The sequence below is a fragment of the Podarcis muralis genome, chromosome 5, assembly GCF_964188315.1.
Source record: "Podarcis muralis chromosome 5, rPodMur119.hap1.1, whole genome shotgun sequence".
Classification (NCBI taxonomy): domain Eukaryota; kingdom Metazoa; phylum Chordata; class Lepidosauria; order Squamata; family Lacertidae; genus Podarcis; species Podarcis muralis.
The window spans coordinates 55006996-55032088 of NC_135659.1; the positions used below are offsets into that span (position 1 = coordinate 55006996).

At 46.6% G+C, this 25093-nt stretch overlaps 1 protein-coding gene across 7 annotated transcripts in view; it reads right to left on the minus strand.

Annotated features, from left to right (window-relative positions):
- Positions 1-25093, minus strand: part of TEAD3 (TEA domain transcription factor 3) — a 90038-nt gene that overhangs the window by 12957 nt on the left and 51988 nt on the right. For 2 of the 7 annotated variants that reach the window (XM_028733950.2, XM_028733952.2), the window contains exons 3-7: positions 10036-10100; positions 4732-4794; positions 4540-4602; positions 2678-2707; positions 428-439 (exon numbers count right to left, since the gene is read on the minus strand). In XM_028733950.2, the coding sequence (XP_028589783.1) occupies positions 428-439; positions 2678-2707; positions 4540-4602; positions 4732-4794; positions 10036-10100 (233 nt within the window). The remainder of the gene's footprint in view (positions 1-427; positions 440-2677; positions 2708-4539; positions 4603-4731; positions 4795-10035; positions 10101-25093) is intronic. The other 5 variants (XM_028733954.2, XM_028733958.2, XM_028733956.2 and 2 more) reach the window with 5 other exon arrangements.

Here is a 25093-nt window from a genome sequence, read left to right on the forward strand (position 1 = left end):
TGAGCCATTCAAGCAAACTGTTTTATGCCACTTTCCCTCCCCCCAAAGCTCATTTTTCCAGGGATCTTACTAGTCATAGATAATAGATCCTTTAGAGCAGTGCAACATGTCTGTAGATCAAAGGAGGAGAACACAAACATCCATTTAAGGTGCTGGTGTTTAGCCAGTTTTGTGTCCAAAGTATCCAAAAGATTCTCATCTCAGCTATTAATTTTGCACTTCCAGCACCCCCTGCACCTCATCTGCACTCTCTAATACTATTCATGGGGATTTATTTATTTAAAAGCTGTATGGTCCCTCCTTCACCAGTATAGATACCAAGGCAGCACACAGCATACAACAAAATTAAACACTCAGCATAAGGATAAAGACAATCACCAAGTAGAGAACACTTAATGGGGCAGAAACAAGACTGAAGTGCACTTACCAAGTTCATAGCCTGTGTGAAGAGGAGGGAGGAAAGAAAAGAAATATGGTTAGTGCCTCTGCTGTCATAATGGGCACTGCGGGGAGGGGGGAGTCTGCATAATCCATAACAGGTATCAATAATGGGACTTCAAAGCATCACAGGATGTCAGACTTCATTTTGTAAACAAACTACATCTGTCCCGGGCTGCTTTCTAATGCAGCCTGTTTTACTGAATCCACTTGATGATCTGGGGCACGTGGCACAACGGGAATGAGGAAGAAAGGAGCGGATGGTATGAGGCTTATCTCAATAGGTAACTTCTTCAATTTTACAAATCAAGGAAGATGTGCAGGAAGTGAGAACAGACCGCCCTGTTCTGTGGTTCTCCAAATCTGATGCCGGTCTGGGCACTGAAAGCAACATTATTTTATAGATTGCAGAGTTACTAGCACAAACAATGCACTAGATCTGGTCACTGCACTCTCCTGCCTGCAGAGCTATACAAAATAAACAGTGTGTTGCTGTATGTGGACAAGCTTAGGCTTCTTGAGTTGCGTGCACATAACTCTTAAGTAGTGCAAGGGGAGTAAAAAGTACCTAGGTAGTTAAATCATTCTTTGGTATTTGTGAGGGGCTACCGTAATTTGCAGAGTCCTAAGCCTGGATGTGTGGGACGCGGGTGGCGCTGTGGGTAAAAGCCTCAGCGCCTAGGGCTTGCCGATCGAAAGGTTGGCAGTTCGAATCCCCACGGCGGGGTGCGCTCCCGTTGCTCGGTCGCAGTGCCTGCCAACCTAGCAGTTCGAAAGCACCCCCAGGTGCAAGTAGATAAATAGGGACCGCTTACTGGCGGGAAGGTAAACGGTGTTTCCGTGTGCGGCTCTGGCTCGCCAGAGTAGCTTCGTCATGCTGGCCACGTGACCCGGAAGTGTCTCCGGACAGCGCTGGCCCCCGACCTCTTAAGTGAGATGGGCGCACAACCCTAGAGTCTGTCAAGACTGGCCCGTACGGGCAGGGGTACCTTTACCTTTAAGCCTGGTTGTAGATAAATGGGCCAATAGATGTTCTGCAGTTTTCTCCATTTACCTTTGGCTCTCTCTTTAAAGACTCAAGGTGGTAAACTGGAGCTGCATACCACTGCTTTGCCCAGTCTTCTGCCATTGCAGAACACGAAACCACACTGGTTGGAGGTAGAGTGGTTCAGCGATACAGGGCAGAACTTATGGGCATGCACTTAAAAGGTCCTCTCAAATAGGTTTGCAACAACAGTACTGCAAGGACAGAGTTGGGAAACCTATTTTCTGAGCACTCCCTCACCCTAGTCAGATACTTTACTTACTAGGCAATACCACTGATGAATGTTTGCATTTCTGTTCAGATATGCCTTAAATTAAAAGCTTTGATGCGCTTCTAGGTTTGTCCCTGTCAGCTGTAAGGTTAGGAGGCAAGATACATTTGCTCCTCCCCTACTTAACAAATGAGACCATAACGATATAATAATTTTTAAAAACTCAACAACACTGCCATGGGCATTCTTTGAATATTTGACAAAATCTTGCCATAATCTAACAAGCATCAGTTGACTAGCATGTTAGCCCTAACTCTCAGGCAATGTATTGTCTGTCTTTTGTGGAAGACATGCTATTCACGCTGTGGGTAAAAGCCTCAGCGCCTAGGGCTTGCCGATCGAAAGGTTGGCAGTGCGAATCCCCGCGGCAGGGTGCGCTCCCGTTGCTCGGTCGCAGTGCCTGCCAACCTAGCAGTTCGAAAGCACCCCCGGGTGCAAGTAGATAAATAGGGACCGCTTACTGGCGGGAAAGCAAACGGCGTTTCCATTTGCTGCGCTCGCTCGCCAGATGCAGCTTTGTCACGCTGGCCACGTGACCCGGAAGTGTCTCCGGACAGCGCTGGCCCTCGGCCTCTTGAGTGAGATGGGCGCACAACCCTAGAGTCTGTCAAGACTGGCCCGTACGGGCAGGGGTACCTTTACCTTTACCTTAACATATATGTAAAAGTGTTCTACAGTTACATCTGGTCATCATATAATGTGTGCTACTGACTACAAGGACAGATCCTTTTAAAAAGATATTTTCCTTCATTCCATGCTGTTCTTCAACTGTGAGAGTTTTTATTATTAACTGGATTTTGGGTGTGCCACTTTATGCACACAATTTAATCTTCTTATAAACCAGCCAATTATTTTCTTAGTTTGGGGTAGAGGAATGAGGGCATGGTGGGAGGGACGACACACTATTTATGAGTTTTCCCAACCTGGTAATGGCAGCTCCTGCTTTGTGGACTCTAGAAAAGGAAGGGAGAGTATTTTGGACTAAATAAATTTGAACAGCTGAAAAGATTGGAATTTCTAGGTACTTTCCGATGCATAGGCCAAACCACAAGAATAGACAGAGAACCAGAATCAGTTCAAAATACCCTTCAACCACTAACCATTCATTAAGACCCCCCTCCCCCCTCAAAAACCCAAATCACAATACACAGAACACACAGAGGAAAGGGTAATAGGAAAGGTTAGCCAATCTCAAGTTACAGAAGAAAGAAGAAAAGAAAAGCCAACCACAGAAAGAAAGGCAATCACAGGATAAAAGCTCTCCAGTTTTATCCCTGCTCAACTTCCTTGGCTCCTGGTCCCATGTTCTTGGTCCAAGCATCCTGAATCAGCAAGAGCAGGCCTATGATGGAAGACACTCATCTCTGGTTCTGTGCATCTCCATCCTAATTGCCTTGTACCATTGCACTGGTCAACTTAGCCAAATATCCTCCCCAGGTATTAAAGGTAAAGGTACCCCTGCCCGTACGGGCCAGTCTTGACAGACTCTGGGGTTGTGCGCCCATCTCACTTAAGAGACCAGGGGCCAGCGCTGTCCGGAGACACTTCCGGGTCACGTGGCCAGCGTGACAAGCTGCATCTGGCGAGCCAGTGCAGCACACAGAACGCCGTTTACCTTCCCGCTGGTAAGCGGTCCCTATTTATCTACTTGCACCTGGGGGTGCTTTCAAACTGCTAGGTTGGCAGGCGCTGGGACCAAGCAACGGGAGCGCACCCCGCTGCGGGGATTCGAACTGCCGACCTTTCGATCGGCAAGCCCTAGGCGCTGAGGCTTTTACCCACAGCGCCACCCGCGTCCCACTAGGTATTAAAGACTGTTGGCCATATAGACTAGAAGTATGACAGAGGCACTGATTGCACAAATTCCTATGCCTGCTATATGAGCCTCAGCTGCATAAATCCATCAGAATTTGTACCTACAAAACTTTGGGGTTTCCCCCCCCCTGCATACTTCCTCATCCTCATCCAGCACGGAATGCTTTCCAAAAGTCTGGCCCTTCTGCTTTGGGGTGGGGGAGTGTGTTTTGGTTTTGTTTCATTGCAGCCTTGGGTCTGCTACTTTAATGGTCAGCCCTGCTTGATGCATCATTGAACATCAGTAACACTTATTTGAAAAACATTTTTTAAAAAACAAAAACCTTCTCCAGAGCTCCAATGCTACCTAGAAAATCTTAATGCTACAGAGTGGTAGACAGTGAAGTAGCACAGCAGAAGGAAATGGCTTCTTCTGTTGAATGGAAACAGGAGGAGAAGGGTGTTCTGTCCTATGCCTCTACTGGGAGGGACCCTTCCACTCAGTTGTTGCTCAGCAGAAGTGGCTGCTTAATACCACGACTGCACATTTCATGAGCCGCCATGGATCCTACTCAGCTTCCCTGATTTAGGCAAGCTTCCAGTTCCTGTAACAACAGTGGAGCGCTTACATGGATATACCAAAGATGGCAGGTGGACTGTGGAGAACTCTAAAAGTTCTCCTTGCTATGTCACCACCTGAAGGCTCCAGTTGTGACTGGAAATGCACTCTCCAAGCTGACAAGGGACAGCTTTACTGGACTGTTTAGAGGTGGCATGTCCTTGCCAGATCCTGCCACGCAGAAGTGCTCTATCGCTTCCGATTCTCTCTCACACCTCAGCGACATTCTGAAAATTATCAGGTCCCAGGAACAAAGGGAGGGGAGCAAAGACACAACAAGCAGGGGGGAAAGAGTGGCAACCACAGAGCGCAGCATGTTAGTTGCCAGCATGGCCATGGCTCAAAAGGTGGGAAAGCCGGGGAAGCGCGTACCTTCAGCTTCGACTGAATCTCACGAGATTTCCGTCTGGCTAGAACCTGCAAGTGGCTAGAGACCTGCAGAGAGAAAAGCAGAAGGAGAGGGGGGAAAAACAGCAGAGCCGTCAACCAGAGGAAAGGAGAGGAAGGAGAGGGGGCTGCCCATGCTCACACACCACGGACGCATGGGCAGGGTCTCCAACGTACCTTAATGCCAACCTGGTACTCTCGCACCTTCTTCCGAGCTAGAACCTGTATGTGGCTGGACACCTACGCCCCGCCAAGTCATTCAAAAAGGAAAACACAAACAGAATGAAGACATGATCCCAAATTGTTTTGCGTGACAAGAGTGCTTCAAGCACCTAGGTTGGACAAACACACACGCACACAACACACAGTCAAGCAAGCCTCTGAAGCCATGTGAGGTTCCAGAGGAGAAGGATCTGTACTCAGGATGAATGGCAGTTAATACAGATTGGAATGAAATGGCTAACCTCTCAATTGGAGGAAATTGCTACAGACCCACTGAATGCCATGGACTTGGGCATAGTGTGCTATATTTGGGGATTTTATCCTTTGCAAATAGCATTTAATAGTGTAAGTGTAGCTTACTCTCATGAGAATTCTATGTACTACTGATAATCATGCTTTTAGGAACCACTCATGCTTCAGTCTATGAGCCATTCCCAACTTAATGTTTTGCTGATCCAGATCTGTACCCACATGACTCCTCTCCACAGCCATGTAAAATCCAGACGCACTTCTTCAGTTCTCCTAAATGAATTGATACACAACCCAGGATATCAAGCATTGAAAACAGTTTCCAATCAGGGTCTCAAAAACCTAAGTGCACAGTCCCTTGGTTCTTAAATATTTTTCAGCTCTTCATTCAGAGAGCAAGACAGAGGTAAGTAAGTGTTAGAGTGTAATTATAATCATCAACAGCTTTTCACAGAAGATTAATCATATCTTCTCCTGCCTTTGAAAACGTTAAACATCAAGGGACTCAAACAAGCTTGAAATGAACCTCAGTATTGCCATTAAATTAAGCAAACAGAACCACAAGTTTACCTATTGTGATCCCTCTAGAACAGTGTTTCCCAACCTTGTGCCTCCAGCTGTTTTTGGACTACAATTCCCATCATCCCTTGCCACTGGTCTTGCTAGTCAGGGATGATGGGAGTTGTAGTTCAAAAACAGCTGGAGGCACAAGGTTGGGAAACACTGCTCTAGAACAACATGCCACCGCCTTACACAGACACTTTTTACCACTGACCACTAAGCGATAATATATGGCAGTATTTTTATGCATCCAAGGCTTTGAGAGCAGAAATTGTCTATTGGACATGTGACCATGGCTCTGAGAGCTGTATGAACATTTTGGGTAGAAACCCAATTTCTTTTGGGTTTAACCCTGACTCCAGAAATAATATTCAAAGGAATCACAAGACAAAGCTCTTTGTTACCAAAATATAAATCAGAATCTTGCATATGCTCCACAGAAAGGAGATTTGACAAATCTGAAGACTATATGAGAAGACCCAAGACTACACCGACTATTTGTCTATGTTAGAGACAACCAATGGAGACTGGTGTTTCCTTGCTGTGTAGGCTGTTGTCTGCTTTAATTGCCTTTGGATGGATTTAGTTTTATATCAGAGCACTGGTCCAATGATTTAGCATTACTAGTCACATGCAGTGAGTCAAACAATAGAAAAAAGACAAGTTAAGTCTACTTTCTTTCACAATGGAGGCTATCCATGTTTTGCCATTGAAAAGGACAACTCTCATTTGCAAACACATTTCTTAGAGTGTGCTACTAGCAAGTCTGAGCTAGGGGCAGCCTTCACAAACCGTGTGTCATCCAGATATTTTGCGCTACTGGCTAGGGCTGCCAGGAGTTTTAGTCCAAAACATCTGGAGGGCACTTGGCAAAGGCTTCCCTAGATTCACCAGAAAGTGCAAACCTTGAAGCAGAGGCAAGAATGACTGTATAATAGATACATATAATGCATAGCTCCTCTAAGTTTAATTCCATAAGATCTGCTTCCATCCAATCATAACTACTGCCTGGTAAAATCAGCACAGACATGGACCTGATATTTCCAACTTTGCCCTAATGAAGGAAACAATCCAGAAACAAATAAAGGGGAGCTGGTGATATCTTAATTGATGGATTTTATAAGGTTTCAGCCCTCCCAACAATGACTTTCATTAACATACCATACAAAGTGGTGCAGCAATCAAACTGCTAGCACATTGGCTAAGCTAAGCAAGATCTGGTATGGTATCAAACTGGATGGGGGGCAGCGTGTTGAGATTCCTGCATTGCAGGGGGTTGGGCTAGATGACTCTCGGGGTCCTTTCCAAGTCTTTGGGTCCTTTCCAAGTTTGATTTGATAACATAATACACTACAAGTAGCTAATGAGAACTAGGAGTTCCAGAAGGAATTCTACGCTTGCCCACCATTGAAGTCTAAGAACCCTGAGCTTCTCTTACATGTTTGTGGGGAGGCCACGATACAAGAAATACCGTATTTTTCGCACGATTGGACGCACCGGACCATAGGACGCACCTAGTTTTTTTGGGGGGAAATAAAGGAAAAAATTTTTCCCTTTATTTCCCCCCCAAAAGCAGGTCAGGGAAACCGAACCAGGTCGAGGAACAGCGGGATAGTGGCGCTGCGCCTCCCTGCTGTCCCCCGAGCTTGTGGGGCTGGCTGATGTCTGCCTAGCGCGCGGGGCGCTCTGCTTCAGGGCGCCCCACCCGCCGGGCGGCAGGCTGCTATCCGCAGCTTGGGGACCCTTGCGGGGAACTGCTGCAGGGCTCCCCACGCTGCGGATGTATGCCTGGCGTGAGAGGCGCTCTGCTTCAGGGCGCCTCACCCGCCGGGCGGCAGGCTGCTATCCGCAGCGTGGGGAGCCTTGCGGGGAACTCCTGCAAGGCTCTCCACGCAGCGGATGTGTTCCCGAAGCGCCGGGCGCTCTGCTTTCAGGGCGCCTGACGCTCCGGGAAGCAGGCTGCTATCCGTAGCTTGGGGAGCCTTGCGGGGAACTGCTGCAGGGCTCCCCAAGCTGCGGGTGTATGCCTGGCGCGAGGGGCGCTCTGCTTCAGGGCGCCCCACCCGCCGGGCGGCAGGCTGCTATCTGCAGCGTGGGGAGCCTTGCGGGGAACTCCTGCAAGGGTCCCCACGCTGCGGATGTGTTCCCGAAGCACTGGGAGCTCTGCTTTCAGGGCGCCCGACGCTCCGGGAAGCAGGCTGCTATCCGCAGCGTGGGGAGCCTTGCGGGGAACTCCTGCAAGGCTCTCCACGCAGCGGATGTGTTCCCGAAGCGCCGGGCGCTCTGCTTTCAGGGCGCCTGACGCTCCGGGAAGCAGGCTGCTATCCGCAGCTTGGGGAGCCTTGCGGGGAACTGCTGCAAGGAGACCTTGCCGGCGGAGACCTTGCCGGCGCCCAGAAGCTTGGGGCGCGCTGAGCTCCGCACGCCCCAAGCTTCGGGATTAGCGCAGTGGTCCGCTAGCCCTGGGAGAGCCGCGCGACGTCGCGGGGCTCTCCCAGGGCTAGCGGAGACCTTGCCGGCACCCAGAAGCTTGGGGCGCGCTGAACTCCGCACGCCCCAAGCTGCTGGATTAGCGCAGTGGTCCGCTAGCCCTGGGAGAGCCGCGCGACGTCGCGGGGCTCTCCCAGGGCTAGCGGAGACCTTGCCGGCACCCAGAAGCTTGGGGCGCGCTGAACTCCGCACGCCCCAAGCTGCTGGATTAGCGCAGTGGTCCGCTAGCCCTGGGAGAGCCGCGCGACGTCGCGGGGCTCTCCCAGGGCTAGCGGAGACCTTGCTGGCACCCAGAAGCTTGGGGCGCGCTGAACTCCGCACGCCCCAAGCTGCTGGATTAGCGCAGTGGTCCGCTAGCCCTGGGAGAGCCGCGCGACGTCGCGGGGCTCTCCCAGGGCTAGCGGAGACGTTGCCGGCACCCAGAAGCTTGGGGCGCGCTGAGCTCCGCACGCCCCAAGCTTCGGGATTAATGCAGCGCTCCGCTAGCGGTGGGAGAGCTGGGTCTCCCACTGCTAGCGGATAGCTTCCTGAAGCCTGGAGAGCGAGAGGGGTCGGTGCGCACCGACCCCTCTCACTCTCCAGGCTTCAGCGAAAGCCTGCATTCGCTCCATAGGACGCACACACATTTTCCCTTGCTTTTTAGGAGGGAAAAAGTGCGTCCTATGGTGCGAAAAATACGGTAACTCTTTGGCCATGCTTTTGGTTCTGTGCCAATTCTTCATCTGGGTATTTAAGAACAAGCCAGCATACAGGGTACGTCCCACCAGGAGGCAGTCCAAGAGTGACACGAGAGTGTGTTTCCCATGTCTTTTGGAAAGAGGTTACAGGTAAGCCTTTGGTCTGACACTGCTCCATGAATTCTGAGATTACAAATTCTTCAACCATTTAATGGATTGCAGAGCAGGAATGTGTTGACTATTACAAAAAAGAGGGACATCTGCCATTGCTACAAAAAAAGGAGTGCCTTCATGAGGATTCTTTCAGGTTCCAGGCAAAGTCTTTAACTACGTTTGCACATCACACTAAGCCAAACTACAGCTTAGCACGAATGTGCAAACATGCTGGTTCCTGGCAAGCGGATCGCATTCACTTTGCTCCTCTCCAGGCTTTTGAGGTCTTAAAAGTGTTGTCCAAACCTGGGGTCATGGTTAAGGTCTATCATTCTTAACCACATTCTATAGCCAAGTTTTGTCTTGTGGTTAAAGAAGAAATACTTTAGACCAGGGACGTCCAACTCCCAAGAGACTGCGATCTACTCACAGAATAAAAAAACTGGCAGTGATCTACCTCTCTTTGGGGGGTTCAGGTCAAATTGTGATCATGCGCAAATGGAGGATGGAGAATACAGGGTGTTCCGGGGTTGCATTTGCTCTTGACCAACCTTTCAAGAACTGTATGCCAGCAGTGGCTGTGACCAAAATTAAAGCCTTCACCAATTATAAGTGCTTGCAAGAGAGAGAGAGAGAGAGAGAGAGAGAGAGAGAGAGAGAGAGAGAGTGCTTGCGATGCATCAAGGCACCTGCGAGTTACAGTTGCCATTACATACCCCTTGGCTTTATTCAGTAACTTCCTACCAAAGATCCCAAAATATTGAAGCCAAGGTCAATTCTCTAACTTTTAAGGCAACTATCACCTATGTTAGGAAAAAAAGAAAGTGAAACAGGGATCTCAACGGGAGCCAACAGACTGGAGCCAGAAAAAGAACTTTGATGTCCCAGACCTCTCCAACATATTTATGACTAGCTCTGATGCCTCATCACACTTCTGAGTGGTACACTGAATTATGGCAATGGAGCAGGCACACACACACACACACACACACACACACACACACACGGAGACACACACACACACATGTGGGTGATTTCACGAGGCCACTTCCTCCTTCAGTCATCCTATTGCAAGGTTGATTTTTTATTTTTTATTTAAGGAAAGGGCAAGAGCTAGGTACATTTTTACCTGTTTCCTTGTCCTTGTTTTCCCCGTCCGTAACTTGATGTACCTTGCTATCAATTCATTGCGACCTAAGGGGATAAATGAATATATAAATGACATGACGAGAGAGCTGGAGCTTTGCCTTCTTTCTCCGACTACCTGCTGAATAAAGGCCGTCCCCTTGGAGAAGTCAGAACCACTTCTGGAACTCTTAACTCTGAGAATCCAAGAACCACAAAATAACCGGAGCACGAGGCCTAGCTCAACGACATTTTACCAGAAGGTGGCACTAACACAACAGTTGTCCGAATGCAGGAGGTTAGCCAGAAAGGCAGCGCCCCCAGCCCTGGCTGTTTATACACTGAACAAGGCACCTACAACAGCACACCACGTGGATGGCAAAGGAACACGAAATTTAATGGCGTGAGCACAGAAAGCAGGGCACAAACACGGGACACCCAGAAACCTAGCAGGGAAGGCACCGCTCCCATTGTGTCAGCTACAGAATTTCCTCCCACTATGCTGGGAGAGGCCCAAGAGGCCACTGCTGAGGGCTGTGCTGGGAACCGGGCACACTTCTTTCCCAATCCCAAGTGCTCACACGTGTGCTTCACTCCAGAACCTTACAAGGGTCCTTTGGCCACGATCCCAATGGAAAATAAATCAAAATATTGTGACCTATCAAGGAATTGGCTATGATATGGAGCACGCGCACACACCCACACCCCTCCCAGAGTTTTGGGTTTCATTTTGTGGCACTACACAGGACACCCAAACCCAAGGGATATTTTAAGTGGTGCTGGCCTTTTAAGAGAGAACTTCCCAACCGCCACCTCCTCCTCCTCCTCCTAATTTGAAGCAGAAGAGCTTTTGCTCCACATTTTACAGGCCAGCTGTGGCCAATCTAAATTCAAACGTCAGAGCAGCTGGGAGCTCTCTTTTTCCCTCATCCCCTCCCCTCTGAACATGGTGGGGGTGAGGGGGGGGGAATGGGGCGGGGATGCACGCCAGATTTATTTTAATGGACCAGATGGTGGTGGCTGAGGCTTCCTGAAATGCCCTTGCAGCTAACTTAGAAGATCTCTAAATAATAATATATTTATTTTTTCCTAAAAAAAGAAAGCTGGAGCAACTGTGGCTGCCCTGGCGATGCCAATGCCCTGTATTCCTTTCACGACAGCCACTGGATGTCCGCTCTGAGAAGAGGCTTCACTCTTTGAAATAAAGACACACAGCAGCCCCTCACCCACTCCTTTCCCTCCCCACCCCAACACACAATCCCAGTCTTGGACAGACAAGGCCAGGTGCTCTACAGGGTCAAGCAGCACCACGTGAGAGGGACAGAGGAGGATGATACCCTATACCGGAGTAACAATGCCCTTATAAAAGCCAGCTGGCTCAATGCACATCCCTTGATATCTGTAGTTCCTGGCACGCCTTTAAAACAAACAAACGAAAAAGCAGGCCCCAGAGGCCTTGGTCTCTCTTACTGGGGGACCCAAATAGCTCCACAAACCACTCAAGTGCCGGTGTACTCTTTACAACCAAATCAGCATGGTGCCGCTCGACTTAGTTGAGGAGTCATGCCTTCGGTGTAGTGGGTCCAATTCTATGGAACTCCCTCCCCACTAGAAATCAGGCAGGCACAGTCCCTGACAAATTTCAGGTTAAAATGGTTTTATTCCAGGAGGTCTTTGCACCATGAATTCTGTTCTGCAGGGCTTTCCCCCCCCCCCAGCTGGATCTCGCCAGAACTCAGTTCTGGCACCTCTCAGGTGGGCGCCATTGCCATTCTAAGAGAACGAGGGAGGTGTTCATGGTGAGTCCTGGCACCTCTTTTTCTAGAGCAATAGCACTGATGTTCCGCGATGTTCCATTTATGTTTAAGCCTTCCATGTGGTATGTTTTGAATTTTGTAAGCCACTTGGAGATCTAGTCAGTCAGTCAGTTTTATTGCACATAGCCAAAGGCTGCCACAATGTACACAGAATCATTCAACAATTAAAAGAAAATATACTAGATTAATACAAAAATCGTAAAACGTTTATGTTATCAAGACACTACCTACTCTAAACAGAGCTATAAAAGTACCTTAATATACAAATTAAGACATTAAACAATAAAATTTATAAGCTAAAATTATCACATGGCCACATATATTAAATATATATATCCAGCTGCAGTCAAAAGCTGGGTATATTTTAAAAAAGGAATAGACAGACCAAGAATCGGGAACCTTCACCTAGCCCTGCTGAGGGCTGCATTCCTTCAGAGGTGGGGGATTGAAGCCAGTCAGCGACCGAGCTCAAACCAAAAGTGGGTGTGGTCACACCTGCGCTCACTGCTGTTGGGAAAGGGACGGATTGCAGAAGGCTTTCTCCACTCATCCGTCCATCTCCATTTTGGCTTTCACTCCATCCCACTTACATGAAATTAAGACAAGGCTGTGGGTGCCCTGCAAGTAAGGCCTCCGACTCCAGAAGGGCAAACAGCTGTATTTGTGGGGACCCTTCCCCTCATTCCCCCCCTAGGCACTACACTAATGTGGCATTATAAGCAATTCACAAATATTTTATTTAAATTCCAGCACTGTCTCTCACTTGTGCACGTGCGCACACGCACACCTGATTCACAGTTGTGGAAAATGAGGCACAAAACTAAAGCAATCCCCATGAAAGCCTAGCGTACCACTCATGGCATTGATAGTCTCATTCTCCACTCGCATGCTAGGATAAAACAGAGGGCCCAGTTTTATAGACATAGAAAGTGGTGTTTCTGGTGTGATGAAGATACAAATGTTGCTGTGCAACTCAGCAATTCTTCAGCCTTTTAGACTAGCAAAAGTATTATTCGACATTGTCTGTCAACTACTTATTGGTTCAAAAAGGTGATGGGTTTCCAGATTAGACTGCCCATTAAACATTGAAGTAACTGCACCCAAAGGTGACCAATGTCAATTCCAGAGCAATAGATTGTGGGCTGCCATAGCTAACTAGTTCTTAAACCCACAGTGAAGTTTTGCCTCCAGTCTGGGCTATTGCAGGCAGCAGCACAGCATGGGAGTGGCAGGCAAGCTAAGGGGCTGATTCCGTGCCATAGCCATGCCTGCAAGCCCTCTTACCCTTGGTTCAGGTGTGCTTCAAATGCCTTGATGCTTGCCAAAGGTTGGCCACCCATGACCCACCTGCCATTCTGAGAAAGAGCTATACAGTGGTACCTCTGGATCCGTTCCAGAGCCCCATTCGCATCCTGAAGTAAACGCAACCCGTGTCCGTGCGTCTCACGATTTGCCGCTTCCGCGCATGCACGTGACGTCATTTTGACCATCTGCGCATGCGCAAACGGCGAAACCCGGAGCGCAACCTGAAAGTGCTCAACCTGAAGCAACTTCAACCCGAGGTATGACTGTACAAATAAACTAGGGGATGCAGGCAATTTGTCTAAGCAGAGTTCAAGAAATCTCTTTTTCCTCATACTTGCCTCCCTATATTTTGTATGCATAATTCATTAACTGATCCTTAACTAGAAAACTTCATTGTTTTTGACTGGCTCTCCCCCACGTGGGATCTGACATCACAATGGATCAAAGGAACGCTTCTTTTCAGAGGGGAAGTGTTTTAATTGACTCAGGATGTCCAGGTCCTGTGCTGACTTAATCATTGTTTCCATGGATGCAAACTGCATGCCCACCGCTTGGGAGAAAATAATTTTGCCTGTTAATGCTCTACAAACTTTTGCAATTCAATATTTTCCCTGTGGACATTTCGCCCCCTTGCTTTTAGAATTCAACATCTTAAAAGTCAATTCAGAGTACTACCAAAAGGTCCACTTTTGTTTTCTTTTTTTAAAAAAGAAGCTACCTTTATCGTGTTACCAGATAGTCTCTCTTACATGCCCAAACAAATCTTATTTTTGATGTGACACTGAGAAAAGCAAAATAACATGGCTAGAAAGCCACAGTTCAAGAATTGTGTGCAAGGATACAGAATCTGGGCTTGCTGTGATTCTTCAACAGCTTAGATGAATTGCTTGTTATTTGCCGCATCTCATTCCCCTTTCCTCTTTGAGAGGGGTAAGAAGGAGGCAGGTTTCTTGCCGGCAAAACTCATCCAGGTCTGTTGTCAACTTACTCTGGACTTATTTAATGCTTGTAGCAGCAGTGCCACTGCATGCAACCACATGCATACTTATGTGTGTTAATAAACACACATGGGATCTGAGCCATTCCAAAACAGAAGACCATAAGGAAGGAGACCAGACCAACACAGACTGTGAGATGGGGAACTAGGCAGGTGTGTAAACTGAAGTCTTTCTAGATCAGTGTTTTAATGGTTTTAGAAGCACTTAACCCTGAACTGACAACTTTCTGATGTTTATTTTATGAACAACTGACTTTTCAACTAACTGATTGCTATACTGGTTGAGAAATGAATTAATGGATTGACTCATGGTTTCACAGCACTAGTTGGATATCTTGTCTTAACTTAACGTTGCTCAGCATTTAAATTCTCCTCTTTGAATAGTGGAACCCTAGGCATGTCTACTTGGAATTAAGTTTCACACAGAGTCCAATGGAGCTTGCTTCCAGCTAAGCAAGTACAGGATCATAACCATAGTACATTAATTGATCATTTCACTGGCTGGACGGATTATAATATTGACTGGGTTCATTGTTTATTGCACCTTCATAGGTGTGACATCTGATTGGTTACTATGCTGCTGGAAGATAAAATGGAAAGAAGAGACACTAACTTTACTATGAATGAACTATCAACTCTTTTCACTCTATACATGCTGCTGAGGCCACTAATTCTTTTCCCAACTTTGGCTTAGTGTGGGGGGAAAGGGAGCAATGCAATTACAAGGAACGTGGAAGAGATCCCAGCCACAACCATGCTATGTTTGCCACTTTGATAACAAGGCTCCAAACTCCCACCATTATCTTTCTCATCAGAACAGCAGCAGCTAAACTGAGATTTACAACAGAGGTAGAGATTTCAGCCTCTTTTTATCTTTCGGCATGTACCCTGAACAGAGGCAGCACAGGTCTCTCCAACTCAAGAAACAAAAAGTAATTTTTGATGCTCTTCCCAACTAGGCATCGGCCGGGCAGGCACAACCAGTGTTAGAAACTCAGATATATAAGCTAGGTGCCAAATGGTTCCTTAAACCAAAGTTACAGTCGCCAAAACAGAATGTCTTGTTGCCATTTGGGGGCCAGATTATTCTAAAGGCTTGTTTTTCAAATGACAGACTGATTATGATTGATTCTCAGTCAAACATCTGGCCAGTTCAGAGGACAACTTTGAGCTAGGTTAAGCACTTTGAGAACTTAAAAGAAGAAAAGTCACTTGATCCAGGGAGAGTCCATATTTATATTGGCATATTCCGACCTCTTTTTCTTATCTGTGACATGGACCATTCATAACGTAAGGATATTCTTCACAACTATGAGCACTGCTGTGAGGTGGGGTAAGTGAAAACAAACTACAACAATTAGCTATAATTCCTCAGGCTGCACAGAAAAAGCATTTTGGTTTCTGAAGTTCATTCTGATTGTGCAGGTAAAATATAACGGATAGAATTCTACGGGATGGGCATGAGTGTGTGAAAACAGTCAAGATCCAAGGAGGCAGGCACCTCCAGACAGTGGAGATGTCAGGCACCATTCTGGCACCCAGGCATCTTCACGTGGTCGCAAGTGGCCAAAAGGCAGATGCAATATGCGCCTGGCACCTGGCTAATGTCAAACACTGAGCATGACACAGTCAAGCTACTGGAAAAACACACCAGCCTATTCCCGAACTTCTAAACCATAAATGAAGTTTTAAGATATTGAAGCACAGTAGAGCAAAAGGTCAATAAAAGAAACCAAAATGTTGAATTCACTCAGGTACTTGCTCAAATTATACAGAGGTAAACAGGGTAACTTTACAGGAATTGCAAGATCAGTTACTACTAGTAACACTTCATCACACACTCAGTACAGAGACAGAGCTGTAGGTAAATACACCTGAAAGTTAACTAGTCTGACAAGAACAGTTCAGGAGTAAACAATGGGTGTTGAGACTCTAGTTCTGCTATGCAGCAGGGGGTGGGTACTAGGGAGGTACAATGATGGGATGGAAACAGATTGGTTTTTACAAAGCAGGCAGGACGGATGTGTGTGTGCTTTGATGAGCATAAGGAAATCCTTAAATTGGGATCCTGAAAAGCAAAGAATATACCCAGGTGATTGGTATAAAACTATTTTTACAATTGATGTCAAGAACACAAATCAGTGCCAGTGTTTGCTGCTTTTTAGATCTGGGCCCCACTAATAGCAAGGGCACCAGGATAGAGAAATGTCTCCAAGGAAACTACTGACTCTGGATGAGTCCCTTAACAAAGGAATGCCAACAGCAGACAGGAACCTTTAAGATGCTGGATGTAGAACAGAATTGCGAGTGCTGTTTACAAGAAAACTGGAAATAAGGTGTTTGGATAGGTAGGAAAGGCAACAGAAAGAACTTCTAAATTCACCCAGCACTTTCACTGCAACCAACTGATGATTTGCTGGTGTGCTTGTCATTTTAGTATGTAGATGAACTGATGGGAGATAAAGCCAACAAGCATTAGCAGTCTTCCTCCTGTTCACAATGCCCCTTCCGTCCAGTCTATGACAGTGTCATTTTCTTTAACTTGTTGAAAGAATTTTCAGTTCATCTTATTACCATAAGGTTTCCTGGTTGTTCAGTACTCCAGATCCCACAGGACTTTGCACATATTAATTATGCCTGTGAAGGATCCCTTCCTGTGGATGTTTGTGCTGTGCTGCACACACAGGCATGGGTGGTGGTGTGGAGAGGAGCCCATGAGATCAGGGCATGGGCTACTCAGCACGGCCCCCTATTCCTTGCTGCCATCTTGCTGAATATGGAACTGAAACAAACTTCATAAGGCTTAGAGAGATTGTTCGTCTGAACCAGTCAAATGGTTTTGTGTCTTTCTGTCTAAAGCTAAACATTTCTAGTCCATGTCAACACATATGGGCGGATGAGTAGAACTACCAAGGCATGCCTGTCTCTAAGAGCACACCTGTTTATTTTACACTCAAAACAGTCTTCTAATGACAAGACAAGTAACTGACTGTGAGCTAAATCTAAACACAATGAAGACGTCTTTGGTAACTGTCAATATAAGGCATAACCTACCCAAATAATGAACCTATGTCTAGGATGCCAGTCTGCAACCACTGCGCAATTTTCTCATTCTCTTGCAAGCAGATAAGAACCGTGCATACACAAGCAGCTTTCCTCACTGAAACGAGGCACAAACAATTACACGCCTACTTCTCCGTAACACATTCTTCACTGTTGTAAATCACTGCGTCCAAGTAGAGAGACAGCAGAATTTAAATATGGAAAAGTCCTGCTTACGCAAAGTTATTAATTGTATATGCTTGGAGAAGTCAGGCCACAATCCCCACAATCCTTCCACGTGTTAAGAAGCAAACTAGATGTTACATGAGAGATGTGTGCAGCCATCTGACTTCTTTACAAATGAACAAAAGCCTTAAGAGCCTTCAATTAGGAATAGTAGAATGGGGAGTGGGGGACTTTATGGTCCAGGTACCTGTACTATTTTTCTCCATGAGCAGAAGTGGGGGGAAATGAATGGAGAATAAAGGGTTACACAAAGTTCCCCTCCACCCCTCTTCCTATCGAACTGTCATCTCCTGATGCCTGCTTGTTGTTCACAAAAGCAGCAGCTGCCCTCGGTGCATTCTCCTGCGTGCCATATAAGCTTGGCCCTAAAGCATGAGAGGAACCCACCTCACAGAGTTGTAAAACCTTCTTTAAATCAGAAGCTGTATATAAGCCGGATTAAAAGAAAGAGCGCACTGGCAGTAGCATGCATATGCAAAGAAACCCCTTTTGCAACTCTGCTCTCCCAGTGTCATTTTGTGTTCCTATCTGTGCCGTGAAGATAAAGAGCCAACTGAGAAGCTCTGTTCCCACTCCAGGGCACCTGCCATGGCTAATTGTCTCCCTCTGGTACCGGCAGGCACTGCAGACCTGCCCCTGCTCAGCTGTCCCGGTCCCGTGATTCACCAGAGGCTGTGCCATTCCCTCCGAGGGCACGTCCTCCTCCAAATTACTACATTCTCCAAATTCCTCTTCTCTGACACCACCACGTGAACCAGTTGGACAGCTCTGTTAAAAATAACCTAGTGGGGCAACCTTCCAGCCAATCAGCAGCAGGCAGCATACCAGCCCAGGCGGAGCGCAACTCAAGTTACACCTGCTGTCTGGGGCAAGTGCGCAGCCTCCCCTGTGCCTGGCTCAGCTCCCTTCCTAACCCAGCGGAGGAGAAAGAAATGCCCCTTGCCATACACGGACCAGACCCTTCTGCGCTCTCTCTCTCTCTCCCTCTCTGGCTCTTGCACACTGGCCACCGTTCAAGTGCTATAGGTTACCACAGGTCACAGCTCTCCCTCCTTCCCTTCAGCCGCTCTTCACAGCAGCTGGGAGATCAGCCCCTGTGTCAGTAACCGGCTCGCTCTCAGCCAAGCACGACCCATTTATCGTAGGCGTTCGGCTGGCCTCGTCAGTGTTCTGGGATTCCTGAGGCATCCTGCTTCCAGCACCTGCTCTGAAATGAAGCTCTCTTTGACCTTCCAGAAGCCCTTGCGCCCCTGCCCCCCCATCTCATCCACCCACCCACCTACCCAAGGCTGGAAAGCTATGGATGGAATGTCTCACCACCAAGTTCAATCTAGACCAAAAAATATATATACCCACAGCTGAAGAGCACCATTCTGTTAGTCTAAGAGCACCACAAGCAATGGTGTTTTAGCAGTCTGCTGCTAGGCTTTTTGGTACAAAGCATGGCATATTCTTAACAGGCAGTTGGGGCCTTTTGCAGAAATAATTTCTAAGAACTGTCGGCCGAAACGCTCGGAAAGGCCAGGCCGCATTCACAGAACACCCTTCGTGATTATCCTGAATGGCTACCCTACTTCTGTATGGATTGCACACTCTTTGTGTATCAACAACACCCATTCCTCACAGAACGGATTTTGCTAAGCGGCATTGCAGAAGGATATTCCAGACGCAAACTCTACTTTTTTATATATAATCTTTCTTTACACATTAAAAATTGCACATAATCAGATACGTTGTTCTGTTATAAAAGAAAAAAAAATCACACAAAAAGAAAATAGAAAAGAAAAAGAAGAAAAGGTAGAAGAGAGGAAAAAGATGAAAAAAAATAGGAAGAAAGTTTAACGAAACATCTTATCAATGACATACAGTTTTTTTAGGAAATACAAACCATCATCGACATTATTTTAAACATATAATTCCAGTAAGCAGTCCTTTTATCTTCACCTTGTCTATTTCTCCTCACTACTCTTACTCTCTTATCTGTGCCTATTCTCTGGTTTTATTCCCTGATTTATTTAATGACTTCCTTCTACCACTATGCGGTTCCTAATTTCTCGTATCTTAAAATTTCTGTGTCCATTCTTGTTCTGCATTCTCTTACCTCTGTTGAATTTAGTTCATGATCAACCAAGAGTAATCATCGTAAACATACTTCATCATGTAATTTTAAAAAACATCCCATTCTTTTTTAATTTAATTTTTAATTTTCTTTATGTCATTATGGCCACCAAGATTCTTGTAGCAAAATATTGGAAGAGTAATGTAATAGCGACAAAAGAAGAATGGCATTTAAAGCTATGTGAATACCTTGAACTAGCAAAACTAACAGAAACAATAAGAAATCATTGGGGGGGGGGGATAAAAAACCTCTACTGTTATTTAAGGCATAAAGTATTGTTGTAAGCAAAATCTCACAATTCCTATCACAGTATGCACCTATGGTATGCATGTGCGTACACACACTGGAAATGGGTTCCAGAGTGGATAGTATGCTCCACTCAAAGGAGGAGTACCTACTCCTGCTCCTTCTTCAATGGAACTTCACCCTTCAGACCCAGTTCACACAGCACTTTTTTTACTCCACGCAATCAACTTTCCTTGGGTTTGCGCTCACATAGGGAAATATTAACCCATGAACTGGGTGTTCTCTGAGACGGCCGGCAGCAATTCCCAAGAATTGAGGTGGCACTTTTCCCATGTCCGTTATCACTAGTACATGAACTACATTTATCCACATAACTGTATGCCCAAGGAAGTTTTGAGGCCAGGGAGCAGGGGCAGGGGTGGTGATATTTTGTGTGAATAAGCCCTCATGTGTGAACAGGAAGTAAAGTGCAATTTGTTGTTGTTTAGTTGTGTCCGACTCTTCGTGACCCCATGGATCAGAGCACGCCAGGCACTCCTGTCCTCCACTGCCTCCCGCAGTGGTCAAACTCATGCTGGTAGCTTCGAGAACACTGTCCAACTATCTCGTCCTCTGTCGTCCCCTTCTCCTTGTGCCCTCCATTTTTCCCAACATCAGGGTCTTTTCCAGGGAGTCTTCTCTTCTCATGAGGTGGCCAAAGGATTGGAGCCTCAGCTTCACGATCTTTCCTTCCAGTGAGCACTCAGGGCTGATTTCCTTAAGAATGGATAGGTTTGATCTTCTTGCAGTCCATGGGACTCTCAAGAGTCTCCTCCAGACCATAATTCAAAAGCATCAATAATTCTTCTTTATGGTCCAGCTCTCACTTTCATACATCACTAAAAGTGCAATAAGGATTCATAAAACTGGAAGTTGCTACTTGCAAGAGCAGAAACTTGTAACTTCACAGCAGAAAAACTGAGTGTTGTCTGCTGCTTTCTACGTTATTTAACCTTACTTCCATATTTATAAGGACACAAAAGCATCAGGTGAAAGATGGTCAAGAATGTGCATCTTTATAGCATGTGGCCTAGTAGATATAGGTGAACGACATGCAACAGGCAATCTGCCAAAGCTGAATGCCTATATTTCCAGGTCATAAAGCTGCCCATCTTCAGCCATTTTACAATTGTTCCTTAAAATGCAAGCAGCGAAAAACTAACATAAAGCAACCACTGGCCACAACACTATAAAAATCAGGACTAAGACTTTACAATAAGGCAAACAATTTTAACAATCCAGATTAACTTTTAATTCAATTATTCAATATAAATAAGGAGACAAAGGCAACAAGTAATAGAGTAGACCAGCTCCGACTCATTCATTATGGACAGCAAGTGTCGCACACATAACATGTAGTTTAGAAAAAAGTCCTGTGAAGATGGAACTCACAAGACCCTCTCCAGCCTGTGCCCTGAACATATGGTGCTATCAGTGTTGCTACTTTACATTTTTTTACCTACTTTAAAGTCCACATGAGTTTGTTGCAAAGTCTACAAGGCAAAAGAGGAAAGCTGCAACATTCCAGGCCATAACAGATCTGTGGCAGAGCACTTGAGTGATTCAACCTTTCTTCTAACCAAGTAATGTTAAGGATGGGCACAAGTGGGGATCAGAGATCCAGTGGTCCTTTTCCAAGCCAGCTTCTCCCATCAAGACAGGTCTTGGAACAAACAGGCTATTGGTATTGCAGCCAATTAAAATAGAGACTTCCCTCTCCTCACTCACTTGAAAAGGTAAGTGCAGATGGCGTGTCCCCTTTCCTTCCAGTCATACTCTGGGAGAGAGGCCAACTAAAAAAACCAACAACCTCTATGCTGCTCTACTCTTATTGCACATGCAGTCAAGAAGAGATTTCTAGAGAGTGAAGAAAAGCAGAGGTGGGGTAAAGTGTAAAACAGGGTTAAAAAAAAAAGATTGGGGGTGGGGAGAGCAGCCAAATTTTAAAAAGGCAGAAGCAGAACAGGGCTGCTGTTTCTTTAAGCGATTGCCAGATGTCTCCAAGTGGCTGGAAAAACCAGTTTGTACACTTGGGCTTGATGAACAAAGGCCAAGCTCCCCAGCGGCACTCCAGCTATTCCTGGAGAAATCTAAAAAATGTGCCTCTTCAGAAACCTTCCACCCCCTGCCTGTCAGAGAGACCCTGGGCCATGTTGGGGGCGCAAAAGGGGAGGGGAGGTGCGATGTGCCATCTCCCCTTTAGGCAGGCTCCTGGTAAGAAGGCATGGGAAACAGTTATGGCAGCAGCACAAAAATATAAGTAAAGTGGATAAAACAGGGGTCATCCATTTGTCACCTGCAGGCACACATGTGCCACCAGGGTCTCCTCTCCCGGCTGAAACCAGGCTTGAAAGCAGCATTCTGTTGCAGCCAATATATTAGGTTGTGGAATGTGCTTGGTTGTGTCTTCAACAGTTTCTCTGGTTTGCAAAAGGGTCTACAAGTCCAAAAATGTTAGCTACCCCAGGGCTAAAGTAACTACTCAGGCCAGATTTCAACATCAGGCGTATGCATTTAGTGCCAGGGCTCAGCACTCGAACATGTGAAGAATAACAAAACACGCCACTGAACACAACAAGTTCTCTCAAAATGGGTAACCACAACCCATTCACCTATGTTTAGGATTGGGGCAGGCTTTCCAGGATATGGATACCTGCAACACTACCATTTTTAATGGTGAACTACTAGGATGCGGGTGGCACTGTGGGTTAAACCACAGAGCCTAGGGATTGCCGATCAGAAGGTCAGCGGTTCGAATCCCTGTGACGGGGTGAGCTCCCGTTGCTCGGTCCCTGCTCCTGCCAACCTAGCAGTTTGAAAGCACGTCAAAGTGCAAGTAGATAAATAGGTACCGCTCCGGCGGGAAGATAAACGGCGTTTCTGTGCGCTGCTCTGGTTCGCCACATGACCTGGAAGCTGTACGTCGGCTCCCTCGGCCAATACAGTGAGATGAGCACCACAACCCCAGAGTCGGCCACGACTGGACCTAATGGTCAGGGGTCCCTTTACCTTTACCAGGACTACTAAAGCCTACAACGTAACTTGAGGAAGACATCCCTTACCAATTCAAGCCAATCATTTTCAGCATCCATGCACAATGCTGAATATGTATATCTATTCTCCCAGCTACATGGGAACTGTTTATCCATGAGCATTTTGGACAATATGGAAACTGCACAACTCTGTCCATCTGCACCTTTGTGCATGGAACTGGGAAGCCTCTCTCCTTCCATGGTGCAAATTCTGTGGGAAGGAGTCATGGTTGGAATCATGTCAATGTTAGAATCACAGAGTTGGAAGGGACCATGAGCCCAATCCTGCACTGCATCTCAAACCCATGACCCTGAGGATAAGAGTCTCGTGCATTACCGATTGAGCTATCCTCTAGGGTTATCACAGTCTTACAGGAGCTGCACACAGATAAAGCAGCTACTGCACGGTTGGGAGGCTAGTGTCCCAGGAGGAGAATGGCAGTTACACTTGGGGAGGCTCAAACAACGTTAACCAAAAAAAAAAAAAAAAAGAGGACAAACAATTATGCACTTAAAACAACAGGCAATGTTCTCTTGGGATCCCTGACTCATTCAGCATGGTCATTAATCCAGTGTTTGTCAACAGGATGATCCATTCCTATGGAGATAGTGCTTTGAGGTCACAAACATAGAATTATGACATCACAGCAGGAGCTGATGAGTAGGAAGCAGCAATACGTGTCTGTTTACAACATTTCACTCTGCAGCAACACGAAACAGTTTGGGTGAAACTGTGCCTGAACCCTACGATCGCCGCTGCCACCACAACCTGAGGCACTGGCATAAGGGAAGATATTCAAGCCCTATCTGGCTATTCAATCTCCTCACATTTAAGCAAAACACAAGGGGCACACTGCCAAGCTTCACCCCTGCAACATGACATCCCTAGACGGTTCAGAACCTTCCAGAAGTTTGAGGGCAACTGCCTGAAACACGGAGCCTCTTCTCTTCATGGAAGCACCCAGCACAATCACGTCCAGAGACAGCCTCTCACTTCAGATCCTCACCCTCAAACTTGTGGAGGGCTCTGAACTGGGACAAGTTAACACAGTGGAAGGGGCAGAGCTTGGCAGTCCACCCCTACCTCTCCTTCTGTGTTTGCTTAAATATGAGGAGACTGACAGAATTACTTAACTAAGCCAATTATGGTGGCAACATGGATTTATCACATTCAAACCAATCAGGAGTCAGGGACCTTCATTCTCACCCTCCCTCCTTTTTAACTGCTTTCTTAGGTGTGGTGGGCACAGAGTTCAGAAATGTATCATCTCAATGGCAAAAGGACCAAAGCTGCCCTTTCTTCTTCACCTCCTCACCTTGCAGAAAAGTATCTAGAGCAGACTTTCTCAACCTGCGGGTCCCCAGATGTTGTTGAACTACAACTCCCATCACTCCTAGCTAGCAAGGCCAGAGATCAGGGATGATGGGAGTTGTAGTCCAACAACATCTGGGGACCCACAGGTTGAGAACCGCTGATCTAGAGCAATTCGGGATCTACAACCCATTCCTTTCATAAGCAAGAGAGCTTATGTTGTATAGTGTATGAGCCTTTTTGTCTTTGTTACCGCCCATTTCACAACAGCAACTGATAAGGCATAATCTCCTCTCCTCCCTCCCTCCCATTCCAGATGAAACCATTTTTACAATGAGTGCTGGTTCCAACAAGATGCCATATGAAAATTCCTATTCATATGAGTGACCTACTCATCTGAATGACCTAACATTGGAGCTGTGATCTCGTGTGAGTCTGTAGCTCCTATGTAACACTGCTTACACAAGTAAAGCACTTCTGTTTTGTGGCGGTGGCTGAAGATGGCTATTGGGTTTTTACAGGAGCCAACTGATGCAGGCTGGTTATCTCAAAGCTTGGCATAAAACCATGACAATTAAAATATGCAACAGAATGTGTATACAAACTCAAAAACAGAAAAGGAATTGCAACGAATTAATATCTGACAACTGAGCCTTCTTCCGTTAACCGAGCTCTCATGCTACACAGGCACTGGGAACCTGTGGCCCTCCAGATGTTGCTAGACTCCAATGCCCATCAACCCTAGCAAGCAAAGCTGATGGTCAGGGATGATGGGATGTGTAGTCAAACAACATCTGGGGAGCCACAGGTTCCCCACCAATGAACTACAGTAAAATATCTCTGATTGTTTATGGTAGTTTATTGTTGTAAGTCATTTTGAATGGGGATGGCCCAGGAAATCAGTCTA